At 39.7% G+C, this 17525-nt stretch overlaps 1 protein-coding gene across 1 annotated transcript in view; it reads right to left on the bottom strand.

Annotated features, from left to right (window-relative positions):
* Positions 1–16734, bottom strand: part of CAPN6 (calpain 6) — a 25634-nt gene extending 8900 nt beyond the window's left edge. The window contains exons 1-3 of the mRNA XM_017502153.2: positions 16444–16734; positions 9977–10156; positions 687–818 (exon numbers count right to left, since the gene is read on the bottom strand). Coding sequence (XP_017357642.1) covers positions 687–818; positions 9977–10141 — 297 coding nt within the window. The 5' untranslated portion in view covers positions 10142–10156; positions 16444–16734. The remainder of the gene's footprint in view (positions 1–686; positions 819–9976; positions 10157–16443) is intronic.
* Positions 16735–17525: the final 791 nt, after the last annotated feature.

The following is a 17525-nucleotide window of genomic DNA, read 5'->3' as shown; positions in this document are numbered from 1 at the left end:
GACGGGGTTTCACCATGTTGACCAGGATGGTCTCGATCTCTTGACCTCGTGATCCACCCGCCTCGGCCTCCCAAAGTGCTGGGATTACAGGCTTGAGCCACCACGCCCGGTGATATTCTTTTTATATAATACCTACACATTAATATTTTAAAATTACTTTTTGAGGAAAATGTTTTAACGTTGTCCCAAGTCAAGTTAACATTTCATTGCCTTGAACTCTACCTGAATACTAAAGGAATTTTTGTACTACTAATAATTTATTAGAACATTTTCAAAGTCCTACTTCTGTCTTTCTCACGTTTTCTATTATTAGTGTATATTAGTGACTTCCTACCTTCCACTGGCTTTATACCCCAGTAGGTACAGAGAATGTAAGTATGCAGAGACACTGAGTCAATGCATGGCAAATGATAACCAAAGATCAATGGGCATATATGACAACACAAGTAGAGTAAAAAGATAATGGTAGAATCTAGGTGGGTATATGTAGGTGTTCTATAAAATTCTTTCAACTTTTCTGTGTTTGTAAAACTTCTTATAATGAAATGGAGGAAAGTCACCTAGTTAATACCTCTGCTTTCAAGAAATATAACAATCTAAGAATGTTATGAGCTGATTTTTTCCTAAAGTTATTAAAGAAGACAAGAAAGTAGAAACTGAATGAGGTCCCACAGAAGAGATAATACCTTTGTCCAGTGAGACTCTTGAACAGCCAAACAGGAAAATGCAGAAACCATTGGCTTGTGCCCCAGTCTCCCCTGGGTCAGCTGGTGGTGGCTAATGTTGCCCACAATCAGATGGGGATCATCGCAGATGTCCTATGGATATAATAATCGGTTATACAAGAGTCTGGGAAGAGTTTTGCAAGAGTCGCTGTGAGCTGAACTAGGCAGGACAGACTTCATAGAGGAGATAAGGTTAAGGTTGAAAAATGACTAGGATTTTCATAGATGGGATGAAGGGAAGGCTGAGGGGATTGTAAAGAAAACCAGAAAACAGTTGATCATCTAGCCCCATGTGGGGAAATAGCAGGGGAAATGAAAGGAGGGGATGTGATGAGATTGGGTGCCATGTGGTGGTGAGGGCTCTTAGACATAGCTATCACTGGGGCTTGGGAGAGTTTTCACCACAGCAGTGAACTTTGCAAACAAACAAACAAACTAGGTAGGAATTAGCACATTACATTCTGATCCTATTTTGTCAGGATGAGATTTTCGGAAGCACCTGTGCTTGAAAGGGAACTTGGATTAAAGAGACAAGGTCTAATAAAGGTGAACATTAATTCATCTCCTTCTCTAGGAAAATCAATTAGGAGACCTTATAGGAAGCCCTTTTCTAACATAAATCAAAGGCAACAGTGGTATCCATAGCAACCATATTTTTCTACATTTTTGGATGAATATAGATGGCAGCAGCATTAATAGCAGGTGGTAATAATCCACTCACAGGAGCACTTCAACCGACACTCTTCCCAGTGAAGGTCCTGAGGGCATCTGGGCAGAGTGGGGACAGTATTTGTTTGGAATGAGTGTCTGTGTCTTCCCCCCAACATATTAGCTGTGCTTTTCCCACTGTGAGTAGGAAAATGACACCCAAATAATACAGTTATAACACAAAGTGATTGGACACAGTAGAGTCATTTTCAAAGCATAATTTGCGTCTAAAGGAGGAATCCCCATAATTCTCCTGATCATAGTCAGAATAGGATTCACAGTGGTGTTTACACTGGAGTTGCCTAGAGTTAGGCAGCTGAACAAGAGAGGAGTACGGTGGCATAACAGGTAGAGAGAAAGGCATGGGCATAGGCATAGCAGCATACATGACACTACATAGTTGAAGACATAATTGGGTGACTCAGAGTATCAGCACTTGCAGAGTTCAAAGGCAGGAAATACCAATGCATTCTTGACTAGATGGAGAAAGCTTCATGAGGAGGCCATTGGCCAGAGCCTTGACATTCTGCTTACCCAGCAGAAATAAATCTCTGTCTCAAATGGAATCTAGACATATAACCTTTTAAAAAGTATTAGAGACAGCTATATTTTTCTGATCCTCAAACCTCATTTTTTTTAATGGACATAATTCTCCTTGATGAAGGGTCTGGTCTACAGAATGAAACATTCCATATATTCTTTAAAAGCCAAAATAACTCTGGAAAGAAATAGGCATTCTGGGCAAAGACAAGTCCAAGCTGAAGATTAATTGGGCATTCCTCTGCCAAAAGGAGATGGCTAGATGGGTTATCAGCTTTGGATTTTCAGGCATTTTTTTTTTTTTTTTTTTTTTTTTTTTTTTTTTTTTTTTTTTTTTTTTTTTTTTTTTTTTTTTTTTTTTTTTTTTTTTTAGATGCATGTCTGGTATCTCACAACTACTTTTTGTTTTAGGAGAATTTTCTAACTTAAAAAAATATTTTTTATGGTTGCAAACTGCCTTTGTTTTCACCTATTGAACATAGAGTAGGTATGTTGGGTGAGTTTAACTAATTTTTTTTTCTTCTTATAGTTTCTTTGCCTTTTCCAAAATGAAACTAAGCACAGTTCTTATTCCCCAGTTCAAGTGTTTTCATTTTATTTGGAGCAAGATGTAAAAGTATAAAATAATTTCTTGAACCTAGATAATACATATCACAGTTTCTAGCATGGAAAAATAAAGTGAACGCTGATATATGAAAAAGTGCACTTTTAGATTAGTAAAGCAAATTATTTGCTAGCTTTACGTAGAGTTGTTAGTGGTTGGAGTTAGATCACGTTGTCTTAAATTTCCATAAGATTTTCTTTTCACAGTAGGGATCTAGGCTTAGTCAACACTTTTGGCATGTGAACTTCTATTGAAGACATAAAGGGTCACATAAGTGAGCAAAAAGACATATAAACAGAATTCAGATTGAAGAATCAGGTAATTATTCTCTTGTAAACCCAAGATGGATATGATTATTATATCTTATATGTGTGTATATTATTATATCTTATATATGTATATTATATCTTATATGCCTATGTAAATATATATATGTGTGTGTATGTGTGTGTGTTTACATATAATGTATATATTAAAAGCTGTGTTAAATTCATGAGAATATGTAAATTTGGGAAACCCCCCCATGTTCCATTTCCTCTTATAAACTGGCCCATTCTCCAGTTATTCTTTACCTCTCCTCATACATGATGGCTATTTGATAATAGATTTAAAACATGACAGGTTAACAGTCATAGAGTGTCAAAACTGGAAAGGATTTTGGAGACTAGTAAAACTTTTTATTTTTCACTTGAAGGAGCGAACTCAGAGAGAGGCAATAACTTGCCACTCTGATCATCCAGCTAGTAAGCAGGAGATCTAGATCTAAAGTTTTTGATTTTTCAGAACCACATATGGTTAGAGAAGGAAACTCAAGATCTCAGCCATCCATCCCTGTGCCTTTAGGCTCAACAATGGACACCACATATAGGATAAAATTGTGCAGCTTCTCAGGGACAGAGATGCTACCACCTCTTTCAGTCATTCATCCCAATGTTTTATGCCTCTGCTTAAAACTCACCTAAACACTCTTCACCCTTTTGGAATATTTACTTATCTCTTAACTTTTGATTCCAGGATAAATATCACCAATAGGCATTAATCTGCTCAATTAAATCCACCAAATATGAATCAAAGTCTTACTATATATAAGCATGGTGACATGAAATGTGGGAAATAAATCCTTTATTAAGCCATACCTTCTACCTCTTTAAGGACATGAGGCATTAAAAGACTAGAAAGTAGACATGGATAAAGGGTAAAGCCAATGTAAATCTAGCAACCAAGCAGACTTTTGTTGACAAATTTGAAAACAACAAAATGACTGTTGACTTTTCCCCTAGTTTCGGACACACTGGATATCTTCCTGCTGGGGTTAAGGATGTAAGACTTGGGAAATTTTTTTGTAACTCAAAGCTGAGATGCAGAGTGCAGATGGGACATTTCAGATTGAGCCATGCTGGAGTGGTAGGAATGGGGTTGGAAGAGAGGTCACAGCTCACATATTCACAATATTTGGGTGGCTTAGGAGCGAGGAGAGATGCTGAGCCCCTAATGGCTCCCAGCTGTGTTGGCACAGTTGAAGTGATCCTTGAACTGGGCTGTTTATCACAGCAAAATTATTTCTTAGTAAGAAACACACAACTGGGAAGTTGAGTACCAAGAGTAAAGCTGAAATGGTCCCCACATGACCCCACATCCGAGCCAAAAACCTTCCATTAAGCAAAGCAGCTTCTCTAGGAAGTATGTTCTCTTAGCTTAGTCTTAAGGGACTTCTCATTGTCCTTACTTCATCCTCCTTCTCAGAGACCTCTGAGCGGGAGGGGCCATACAATTACAAATCCTGTAGCTCTGCACAAGGCACTCTGTGTGACTCCCTTTGCATCTACCACATCCAAATTCAGCATTTTTTTTTACACAGGTGAAATTTGCTGACAATAAACATTGAGGTCCAGGGTAAACCTCAAGAACCACAGTAAAATGAAAAGCTGCCTAGAAAACCAGCAGCCAGAAGAGTGGAAACACTTTAAAAAGTGCTATGTGCAATCATGCAGTACTGAGGGGGTAGGGGTGTGGACACCTACAAGTGAAGCCAGCCCCACAGTAGGTACATTATGAATAAGTTCAGGGTCTAAATAGTCCCAGAACGCTCAGGGGTAATTTGCACAGAACTGCTATTCAGGAACTGAGGGCTTTGTGAGCTACTCCAAGTAGCCATTATTTTACTTAGAAAATTGAAGCATCCTCCAGATGGAGCATTTGTAGGTGGACTTAGGCTCAGGAACCAACATTGCACAAGCCTCTCAAGGAGTCCATTTTTTCTAGAGGGGAGTTTTAATTCTGCATGAAGATTTTGTTATCAGTAAAATATTCTCTTCCTCACTAATCCATCCAAAGAAAACTCAACATGGAGAATAGAATAGGGTCTTAGGCCCAGCTTCCACTTCCAAACTAGGCCATCAAATCACTATGTAGTCATTTTCTCACTTAAACCTTCAGAATTCTGTTAGGAAACTCAAGGTATAGGTTCCAAACTACGTTTTGGAGAAGAATTTATATATCTTTGCAATGAAATACTGCTCAGCAATAAGAAAGAACAAACTGATACATGCTACAACATGGGTGACTCTTGAAAACATTATGCTAAGAAAAAGAAGCCAGTTACTTTTATGATTCCATTTTAAGTGAAATGTACAGAATAGGGAGTTCTGGATAGAAACCAAAAGTAGATTAGTGGTTGCCTGCAGCAGGGGGTGGGGGGAGGGTGGAGGGATTACTCCCTGCAAATGTGCACAAGGGATCTTATTGAAGTGATGCAATTCTTCTACAATTGGGTTGTAGTAATGTTTGCACAACTTTAAATTTACTAAAAATCATTGCTTTGTACACTTAAAACAGGTGAGTTTCACAGTATATAAATTGCACTTCGATAAAGCTATTAAAGTTTGTTAACGCATAATTTAAAATAAATAGGACAGTTGGAGAGAAAGACTATGGGCCTATTCAACTCTCTTCAATTGTGTAAACAGTGGAAAACACTTAGGACTACTCACATGGGATGATACAGTCTCTAGGAATAAAAGGAAATTCATGAACAGACTAGTCCAAAACTACTATACCTAGGTGTTACATTCAGCTGGTGGCTGGAAATTTCTATTAGCACAGAGAGAAAAGTGTTTCTTTCTTTATGGTTCCCTCATATGCCATCTACCACCCAAGCCTGTATATTCTGCTTCTAATGTTTCCCCTCATCTGCCTTTCCCTTCCATTCCTACTATGATAGATTTAATACAAGCCTCATCACCCTCCCACTCCCAACTAGACAATGTAGTAAAGTGACCCCAGGGGAACGTATTCTCGAAGGGAAGACTACGAAACGGCAATGGTAGCAAAGGCTGAACTTAAAACTTGACAAGAGAGCTGACAGAAGACCTTGTGCAGGTGCCCTTTTCCTCCTCACAGCTGACAGTGCAAATTCCCATGAGGTTTTGCTGCTTTTTAGTCAAGGATTAGATGTGTCTGTCTTTAAGACACTATTGTAGGTAGATACGAGTCGGTAAGGAAAAAAGCCAGAGGAGAGTAGGAGGGGAGAGTGTCTGGAGGGAGCTGGAGAAGAGATTTTCTGTGGGAATTTGGCAGGCAGATTTTAGCCTAAAAATCCTACCTGCAGCCTTATGATCACACTGTAACTCAGTATAACTTAGACCTTGTAATTTATGAAGACTGTACATGTTGAGTCCCAGGAGGATAGAAAAGTCTAGGAGCACATGGTCTCAAGGCAACATACCTGTGTACTCGGAAAACTAGAATGATAGCTGGGGCCAATGGACTGCTGGAGAAATTAAGGAGAACTTTCCTCTGGAGGGTATGGGCAGATGATCTGGCATTGAACAAATGCAAAACACTCATAATTCCTGCCATTTAAAGAGGCTCCTTAAAGCACAGCAAGGAAGTGGCAAGTGGAAAGGAGGGGAACTCAATCCTGCCCCAGAATGGGGGGTGGGGCGGAGCTTGACTGGATTCAGTTTGTTCAACTATCAGTGGTGTTTACAGGCATGGGGGCTTATGAAGGCAGAAGCCCTCAACATGAGAAAGGAAAAAGACAGAAAATATCAGGTTAATCATGCTGCTTCCATTTTGGAAACTTCAGAAAACAGCCCCTATTACGTGTGCAGCTACATGGCATGCCAAGGGACAAGATGTCTGTAAGCTTCCCTGCAAACCAGGATCTCAACTTTGCCAATGAGGTGGGGGAAGCCAGCAACTCATCTGGTCTTCCTGAGCCAGTTCAGAGAGGCCCAGCTCTGTCTCTCAGCTTTCCTGATGGGAGGCCAGAGAATTCTGACGTGGTTCTTGACCACAGGCTTGGCCTCCACTCTGGCTGGGAAGGAATCCACAGCTTTTTGAGGAGGCTCAGATGGTGGTCCAGAACCTTGTTTTTTTTTCTTCTACTCCCCACAAAAGGCCTCTTCCCCAACCCTTCCAATCTATGATGATCTCTCCTACTTCAAAAATTCTGCATGATTTACTGTCCATATGCCTGAAAATAGCATTTCATACATTCAAAATTCATTTTTTTAACTCTTTGATAGCTCAATATGCATCTCCCCAGCTAGAATGGGAGTGCCTCACCACAGGCCATGTCTGTGTCTTGCACCAAGGCTGGCATAGAGTAGTTGTTCAGTAAATATTTCTCTAGTGATTCTCCCTTTGGGCTGAATAAGACTAAGTAAACACCATGCTCTCAAACAGGAGAGTGTGGATCAGTTAATGGAAGTGTGGTATCAACACAGTGAAGAACTGACTGGAGGGAAGCTACCTTTTTTTCATAAAAACATGAGACACAAACAACTCTATCTCACTGATATGACAGCATGATGGAGTAAAAAACTCATGTAGGCTTTGCAGTCAAACCCGAATGCAAATTCTAGCCTGGGGATATATCTATTGCTATTATTTAAACTAGGAAAACAGAATTGCATCAAAGTAACTTTTAACATCCCCACTTTGCTAAGCCAGGAGCACATGGTCTCCGGCAATATAAGGTGAAGTAAATAAGGGTGGTAAATATGGGTGAAGTAAAATAATGCATAGAACACTTCAGACACAGTATCTGGCCCATAGTAGGCATGTCACGACTGTTGATTTTTTTTCCTACCCATCCCCACTGTTCAGCCTCTCTGTCTGATTTTCTTCCACCTTAAAAGGGGTATTGCTTGCCTCTGAGGCAAAATGCCATGGTTGTTATGACTTTTTCCTTCCCAGCTCATCCATCTAGGATTCAATCCACAGAATTTGGACGATGCAGGCAAAGGACATGGACTGAGCCAAGGTAGAGGGGAAAGGGTGTGTCTAAAGACATCCAGTACAGGAAGCACTGTCTGCTTGGTGCACATCTGGGGAATGGTTTCATGTTGGCTTGCAATTTTGCCACCCACCAGATCCCCTCCCACCTCCTCCACCTAACCCCTATCAATTATCTCTTTTCTCTTCTTTGTCTTCAATCTCATCTCCTTTACCATCTATTCCTTAGCCTATAAATATGTTCAAATCTATTTTATTTTAAAAAGACACCTACCCAATACACTTCTCTTAATTTCTTGTTTCCTTTTTAGCTACTTTTGCCCTATCGACATCCTTTCCTTCATATCCAGGTATCAGAAAAGAGGGATGCCCTCTCTTTATCACCATCCATTCATAAGAGTGGTTTTATCACCATCCATTCATAAGAGTGGCTCCCAGGCAACGTATCTCTATTTTCTCCATGTACTTTTGCAAAAGAAAAAAAAGTCCTGTCTACATACCAAAGTATTGGTTAGTAAATTCTGCTCATTTCTTAGATTTTTCTTGCAGGTCAGCAATGTGATCCACTGGAATGTCAATAACTGGAGATGCAGAAAGGCAGGAGGAGTGTAATTTTCCTTCAGACAGAGAGAACTTCTCCCAGTCTCATACTTTCGATTGTTATCATTCTTTACAGGTAAAAACTAGGAGATGTCCTTTGAGTTGCATAGAAAACAAGTCTTGATGTAACCAGTATATCTTGACACCACATGGTAGCAATGTGCGTCAACCAAAGTAGCACTTGGCATAACTCCATTTAGGAATTTGAGCTGTGGAAATTGCAACTAAAAGTGATAGTTTGCTCACTGAAGGAGGCAAACATTGAGGTGATGCTCGAGATAGTTCCATAATAGTACACAGAAATAGGACCTGAATGTCTCCAGGATATTATAAAGTTCCAAGAACTTGCATTTCACAACATCCCTCTGTGCCCTATACACCTCATCACCTACATTGAGAAGGAGCTTAGAAACAATATCCTTCTATCCAGTTATAAGCTTTAGATATAGCAAGGTTGCTATTTGTTCTACTGACTCCATCATCCTATCATTTTATACATTGAGCTCCTGTTCATGGGCTAGTGAAAGGGTTCTGAAACTTCCTTTAGAGACACAACATACAGATAATGCACAGAGAACCATAACAACAATTAATAGCTACTACTAATAGATAGTGAAAGACCTGTAATTCTGCTTGAAGCCCACTTGGCCAGTTATGGGATGATACAGGTGATGGTATCCATAGAGCAGCAAAGATGCCTTCTTTTCCCCATGCAAAATTCATCTTCTCCCTTCAAAATTCATGTCATTTATGTTCACTGTATAAGGAGTTTTTCTCCTCACTGGTTTGAAATTATATTCAAATTGCTATGATAGGTACCTCAATAAGGAGGCAAGAACATAGTTGCTTTTTGAGTTACCATATTTACTCAAATGAACTTCCAAAAGAAAATAAGGATGGCATGTCTCTCTCTTTTTGTGCAAAAATATTCATAGCATCTTTATGTGTAACAGTAAAAAATACTAGAAATAACCCCAATGCCCTTTAGTGGGTGACTAGATGAAGAAACAAATTGTGGTATATCCACATCATAAATTACTACTCACCAGTAAAAATAAAACAACTATTGATACACAGAACACCTTGAATGGATCTTAGGTTAATTTGCTTAAGGTTAGATAGCTAATCTCAAAAAGTTAGAGCATATCTTTTTTTGTTGTTCTTTCTAAATTACTAAATCTGTCAAAATTTGACTAAAATTCAGGACTCCAAGCTAGAGCTAGGAGCACAGATTCATGGAGCTTTCATTGTAAAGTTTTCTTTATGTGAGGTGATGACTATGTTAATTAACTTGATTGTGGCAATTATTTCAAAATGTATATGTATATCAAAACATCACATTGTACGCCATAAATATAGTTTTTATTTGTTAATTATATTTCAATAAAGTGAAAGAAAGAGAGAAAGAAAGAAAGAGAAGAAAGAAAGAAAGAAAGAAAAAGAAAGAAATTTCCTTCTAAATCGGTCTACACAGTAGGCCATATAAGTGAAACAGTGGATCAAGTGGAGGTATGATGAAGGAGGTCAAGGAGACAGAACGTGTAAAATACAAAGTTACCTGGGGACGTTTCCATACCACCTTTCCAGGAAGCAGTCGATTGTAGAACAGAGAATCATTCTCAGGAAGAAATGTTGGATCACAGAAAAGTCTACTGTCTTTGATACATTCCTGCTTCAGTTCCTGGTATTTCTGGTTTTTGAAGAGCTTCAGAGGAGGACCCATAGTGTTGAAGTATGCCTAGAATGAGGAAAATTGTTGTCTTTGAAGGAAGAATTTATCAGGTCTTTTAGGGGTTACCTGAGATTAGACAAACAGCCATCATCCTGGTGACTTCTTCCCAGAACTAGGTACTTCTGGTTTGGCTTTAAAGGACACGTCACCATTTTCAAAGAAAGAAGGGTCCACACTTGGCAACCAATTAGTATGGGGCCTTGGGTAAGGTGCCTAACCATTTTGGGGTCTCACTTTCTTTATCTGTCAAATGAGGTGATGTGGGTCTTAATTTTATTGGAAAAAAATCAATAATAAAAGTAAAGATTGTGAGCTAAATGTAAGTCATTATAATTTAAAGGGAAGTCTTCCATTTACACCAGCAGGGAGTAGCTCAAGGTAAAATATAACTTGAAGATAAGGGAAAAATCAATTTACTATAGTCAGAATAAGTTGGTGCCCTGGAGAGTCACACACCGTGCATGAGGGGAAAAGCAGCCCCTTTCCATTCCAACAAATCTTTTTTACACATTTCCTTCCCCCTTGTCATTTAAAGAGCTTTGCATTTTTCATTATTGGCCAGGAAGGCTACTGCAAAAAACAGCTCAGCAGATGGCCTCCAAAGACAAGGAAAGATGGAAAGATTGTATGGCCTTTATTCTTAAAAGTCTAATGTATAATCCTTTGCCTGTGATAAAAGGCAGACTCTGAAATTCAATTACACTAATTTGGTGTGCTATAGATTCTTATCCCATGGCAATACACTGCTGCTTTCTTTTCTTTAAAAAACAAGAAAAGAGGAAAAAACCTCACATGGCTAAACAAAGAATTAATATGGTGGCTCTTCAAGCAATGTCTATCAGAGTGCCCCACACTCATGTGCCCTTAACAACTGGTTTTTAGGAAGATAATTTGAAAGGCAGATTTGATTTTCAATAGCTTTGGGGTAATAATAGGGTTTTCAAAGCATTTGCTTGATTCACAAAGATAGATTTGTAATGATTTTAATGATCCTCTCCTGGCATTCAACAGTAAATAAGAATGAGATTGTGAAATTTACATGGTGTCAACTATTTCAAAATGTATTTAAGAAATAACTGTCTATATTCTATGATCACAGGAGGGTTGAAACAAAGAAACCTGACTAAGTTTCAGAATGTCTGCCAAAAAATAAGGAGACTATGTTAGCACTTTAAAGAGTATCTGTGTGGTATATCTATGAGGCAGTCACCATTTTATAAAAAGTGAAATATTGACCAGAACTCTCTAATAGTTCATTTTATGTCCTTTCAGTATCACATTGAAATGCCTCACTGGTAAAGAAATTTCCCCGTTTGAAAATCATAACAATTTTTAATTTAAATGTTTGCAATGTTATTACAATGTTATTTGCAAGCTATGTACAACAAACTTACCCTTTCTGTGAATCTAAGGAAAAGAAGCTGAGAATAACAACATATTTTTCATAGCCTTATTTATTGGCAATTGATTTTAAAATTGAGAGCTATGGGGCACTGCAAAATACTGATGTCCCTTTTTTCAACAGATTTGTCTGCTCACGTGTCTTAAATATTAAAGTGTACTTCATTGTGTTTGAAAGCATGGATTGTATCAGTAATAATTTTTAGTTATGCAGCATCAGAGCCAAGCTGAATGTTTGCCCAGACTTTTTTCTGGAGGCTGTTGCAAATGGATCCCAATTTTCTTGTGTGTTCAAACTTATAACAAACACTACTGTGCCTCTTGCTTTCCCTAGAAGGTTTGGTGAATTACCAGAGCCTGGGGACTGTAAATGTGGAATAGCCTCGGGCAATTAGAATATTTAGTTTGCCGGAACCTCCTAGTCCCTGGACATTCTGGATAAATAAGTATTTCCTGTTGTGCCTTCAAAGGTCTTCCTTACTACTCAGTCAAATGCCAAGGCAGGCAAGATCCTGCAAAAGGAATCCCTTTATAAAGAGAGCCTGTGTACAGACAGAAGCAGCATCAAATGAAAAGAAAATCAGGTTTAATTTTTAAAGCCCATGTGAGCCCAGTAGACTCTTTCAGAGGCAGAATGTACAGCTCATATGGATAGATTACAGCTTGACAGAATACCTTTTGGGTTGGGGTGCCTGTGTTTTGAGGGCACACGGTAAATAAGAATAAGCAGGCTATGAGCCTGAACTTTCACTACAGTACAACTGTAGTCCCAATTCCTCTCAGACTTGCAGAGTAGAAGTGACCCTCTTTTATGACTGGGTAACAGAACAGTGATCCATTTGGTCTATGACTATGTTCTCTTTGTGCCTCAATTTTCTCATCAGGAGACTGAGGTTATCTACCCTGCCCCTCTTACATCATGCGTGTACCCAATGACATGGTTGGTGTGAAAGTAATTTTGAATAAGTAGAAAGTGATCCATAAATGTAAAATATACACTGAAGCCCACTCATTGCCTGGCACATAGCTGGGCACACAAACATTGTTCAGAAAATATTTGTTGAACAGATAAATCTCTTATGTAGATAATTAATGTTTGTATGGCAATTTCTTGTTTGCATTTTACATTTTAGTTTGGGTTCTCATCATAGCAGTCATGTTTAAAGAGATTATCTGTGTCCTTCATTTTGTATCTGCAGAAATGGTAGCTCAGAGAAGCAGCAGCTAGAAACTGGCAGTGCTAACTCAAACCCAGGTTCTGTGCAATGTCAGATTTAGTGTGCAGGTTTCCTTCACACCACACTGCTTCTTTTGGTCATTGCCCTCTTAGAGAAATAATTTTTTAGTTCAAATGAGAAAATCCTCCAAAGCAAACATGATACCCAACTTTGAGGCATTCTGCCTATAATTTATTGCCATGGTAGATATTGAAAATGTTCTTTATTCTCATGGTTTGATGATCATGGGAGAATCTGAACCCTTTACATCAGAGGGTTCATCATTTAACCCTTAGAAAACTTTTGGAAACCCAGAAATTTGTAAGTTGGGTTTGTCATAAACAACTTTCTCTGTTGGAACAGATGAGTGTGGAGAAGGGAATTCTCCCTCCTTTCTGTTTTATTCGACCCCTGGGTGATAAAGAGGGGAGAGCCCTTAAGTTAAAGATCACATATTAGGAAAGTCAGGAGATAAGATAAAAGTTAGGGCTTTGAGTATAAACCTAGGGATTTGAGTATAAACCACGGAGAGCCTCTAGCTAACAAAGGCAATGTGGACATTTAAGAAGAGGAACCCCGTGGACTGAGGGCTAGTGGAATGAGTGGTTGAGTGAGGCAGAGTGTGGGGCTTAGCACTGAGGTAATGGTCTTAGGCAATATTATTTTAATTCAGACCCACCACATTGGGAAAGAATATGAGGAAAACCGTGTTTGCCAAGGGAAGGGATAGGAGCAGGCCCAGAGTGCAGAAAGTGGAGAATTGACAGGGGAAGTTGAGGGAGACTGCCATGTAAAATACAAGGCTGTAGTTAAAAGAGGGAGGTATTTTTTTCTACTCATTGGACTGGAAAGCTTGAGGAAGCTAGGCACGCTCTGAAAGCAAAATCTCTTGCTTCTTTACCTGTGGGTTAGCCTTAGAGGAAAAAGCATATTTTGATCTAAAAAAATCTGATAAAATACATCCTGTCTGTGGTTCACAAGCCACTTTGGATTTAGGTGAGTAGGAGAGACCATGAGGGAACTTAATGGAGAAAGGGAGAGAGGGCATGGCTGAGGCATTGCTCCTGACTCATTTCTCCTTTTCCTCAGTTTCCTCCCTGTTCTGTACTTGGAGCAAGAATCAAGATAAAATCAATAAGAGTTTGCAGACAAATTGAATACAGAAGACCCAATTCGGCCCTGTCCTGAAGTAGGCACCTCTGTACCCACAATTCACATCCCTTATCCCCACACCTGGGGGTGGTATGGTGATAAAAAAGGGACTTGGATAGGAAGAAGTAATACAACTTCAGTATTCACATGGTATACAGAGAATAGTGCTTTTCATATATACACAGGTAGAGTCATAGCTTACGTCTATGGGCACGCATTTAATCACGGGACTTATGTATGGCTGTTCAGATTCAAACTTCTGGCCAGATATTCTGGGTCTAAAAGAGACCACAGAGATCCTCTGATCCAGCCCACCCACTGCCTTATATAGGATGAGCCTACTCTGCCCAGAGAGAAGACTCTGTTCAAAGCTATTCAAAGTAAAACAAACAAAAAAGGACAAAATTTTATTTAATTCCATTGCTCAATAACTCTATCAAAAAATAAAAAGCAATTCAAAATTATAAGAAAGAACACAAGTGGTCGCAAGATTCAGAACCAAATCCACAATGTCACCATTTGGTATACATAACTTTTCAGTCCCTCAGTTGACCCATAGCACAATGGGAATATGTTAGCTTCCCTGTCTACTTCAGGGTGTTATTGGGAGAATGTAATGAAATTATGTATGTGAACATGCTCTTTAATTGTTAAAGATAAGGCTAAAGCAGGGCAGTAGTATTAGGAAGCACTTGTTTTTAGCAAATTAAATTTCTTTTCTGTCTTTAGGGGAAACTGATGAAATTTGATCACATGCTTTAAATAAGATGTGCACCAACAATTAAAGGACTCATATAAAATCGCCCCTCCACCATTCTCTACTCCTCCCTATTTCACCTCTCCTTTTTTGGCCCACTTGCTCTTTTGGTTGAATAAGCCCATCCTATATGTCTACTTTTCCAGCCTTTCAAGAATCAAATTCTGATATTTATAGAATGTTATGTTGGAAATACTCTTAGAAATCACTTAGTACAACTTCTTTCTTTTGTTGTAAGGTAAAGGGACATGCCCAGAGCCCACGCTACAACTGGGAACCCCTGACTTTTTTTTGTTGTTACCACAATTTGTTTTAAGGTGGGGAGGAGGGCAAACATGAAGACAGAATACCTCAAGCAAGACAATGCTTTTAAAAATTCATATTGTCCTCTTCTCACAATAATGCATTTAAAAATTTTGTTTTTGTATTGCAAGCTGTCAGAAGGTGAGATGATTTCAAATCAAGGCTAATCAAGGAAACACTGTTCGGGAGTCACAAAGGGGCTTTTTCTGCTTTTAATTTAGGAACTGAAAACTCCCAAGGACATGGAAGGCCTACTTTTTAACCTATTCCTGACCATATAAGTGTTTAGACTTTTCCCTAGACTGCTAGGGATTCTAAGGACAAATAAAGAACACTATTCAAATACAAAGTATTCACACACACACTCAGGCATACACGTGCACATAAGCATGCTCACACACACACAAACTTCCAGAGGAATGAAAGAGTTAATTAGCAGTTCACAAAGAATTTTTTTGTTTGTTTATTACTTCAGACTATAAAGCGTCCTTACTTTCACAATAAAGATTAGCAAATGAGGCATTAGCTGAATTTCAAGACACTATTAATACAAACCAGGATGCTTTATCCTAAAGCCAGAAGTCAGGACAACAGAATTTGTTGAGTTTTTCTATGTGCTTTTCAGCAAACTTACAGTTCCAAATCCTCATAACCAATTGTTTCCATTGTAACGCACCCCTCCTTTTTCCTGTCCCCTACCCATAGCCAGCTCTGATCAAGTAGCCCAGTGCAGACCCTAGAACAGTGTAGCTGGCTTGGGGTGGAGGATGGAGAGCCATCTTCAAATTAAAGTTTAAACCAAAGCTGGAATCGGAGGGGAAGAAAACCAGGCCAGAGGCTGAAAATGGAGAAGCCAAGATCAACCTGTCACCGAGGCAGGGAGACCACTGGCTGTGAAGACAGGGAATTAAGATAGACTTGGCCACCACTTCCTCCTGTGCAACAGTGCACAACCTGCTCACCCCCCTACCAAAGTTCACAGGCCTTTTGCACAGAGTGTGGCTCCAAGGTTTTGCCTGCATTTCAATAATTTGCCCACAGCTGTGGGCCAGCAGAAGCTAGAAGGAAGCCCAGACCGGAGCCATGCTTCTCCCTCCTAACACCATCCCCTGTGATTTTTCCTCACTTACCAGGTATTTTGGGTAGCAGAAGGCAAGCACATACAAACACGTGCATGTGCGCACACACACATGAAACCTACCTGATATCCCAAGAAAAGTTTCATTTCCAGACAACCATAATCATCGCCCCACACACCCCTCAAAATAACCAACTAAAAACTCCATTATTTTTGAAATTCCCAAACTGCTATTAACAGGCACATATTTGATCCAGACAAGCCATAAAATATAGCTGTGGAGTTTGGTTAACTATAAAGTTGAAGTTTCTTCATCCTTCTTAGACGCTAAGTTATCCAGGAAATAAAACTCCAGGATAAGTTTGCGAATTCCCTCTCTGCTCACCTGAGTTATCCCAGGAGCCCTGCTGCTGTTGCTGCTACTGCTGACACTGCTGCCTTCGCCGCTGCTGCAGTTAGCCAGGTAACTCCACTAAAAGTCTGTTCAGTCAGTACGGCTGAACAAAGATTCTGGCTTTCTTAACCTGAAAACTATTTGGGCTGTACCAAGCTCTGCTCACAGGGGGAGGTGCCTTGCAGCAACTTCAGGAGGCTTTGCCCCGCCCAGCAGTCAGAAACTGATCCTGAGTCATGAGGAAAATCTGGAAAGTGCCTCTACCAGATGTGCAGACGGGATGCCCACTCCAGACCCACGCACCAGCAAACTGAAAAACTCAGGAAGCCACGTATGGAAGCTCTTTCTGCTTCAAGGAGAAATAGGACTTTCAGGGAGGATTGTGATAAATTTCTTACTTTTCTGTCCCAGGGTTAATATCACAGACATGAACATTACTGGAGAGGGGACATGCAGAGAAAAATGGTGAAGTGTTGGCAAAGTTAATGTGGGCTACGTTGCAGATGTAGCCCTGGTAGGCAGATCTGTGACAGTGATGAGGACTTCAGCAAGTGACTGAGAGTGAAAGAGCAGCTAATGGGGTGCAACGCAGAAAAAGTCACTTTGTGAAACAACAGGTAACATTTGGCCAAGGACAGAGAGAAGGGAGTGTTAAGAGGAAAGTGAATGGAGTTTGATTCCATGGCAGCTATAAGAACCCTAATTTCTAGCAACCAAGGTATGGAGAGTCTGCCCAGCAGTGTTAGGTGAAAGGAGAGCAAATAACTGTTTTTGCTCTGAAAGGCCAAGCAAGACCCATGTAAATACTGTGCTGCATCACAGTCAAAGTCCTGGTCCCTTCAACCTGAGACATTCATTTGGACACAGTTCCAGGAACATGATTCTCAAGTTGTTTTATTTGTTTCATTGCTCGTCATCTCATTCCTCAGCTTTCCTGACGAGTGTCCTGTCAGCTCTTGAACCTGAAATTACTATCTTCTGCCCCTACTTCTGCACCAACCCTCCTTCTGGCTAGCTGAAGGTCTAAGAGATAAGGCAGAGGGGGTTGGGGATAGCAAGTGAGCAACAGAGAG

The sequence above is a fragment of the Cebus imitator genome, unplaced genomic scaffold, assembly GCF_001604975.1.
Source record: "Cebus imitator isolate Cc_AM_T3 unplaced genomic scaffold, Cebus_imitator-1.0 Scaffold292, whole genome shotgun sequence".
Taxonomy (NCBI): Eukaryota; Metazoa; Chordata; class Mammalia; order Primates; family Cebidae; genus Cebus; species Cebus imitator.
The sequence above is the reverse complement of the archived record's forward strand: the minus strand, read 5'-3'. Positions and strand labels throughout refer to the sequence as shown.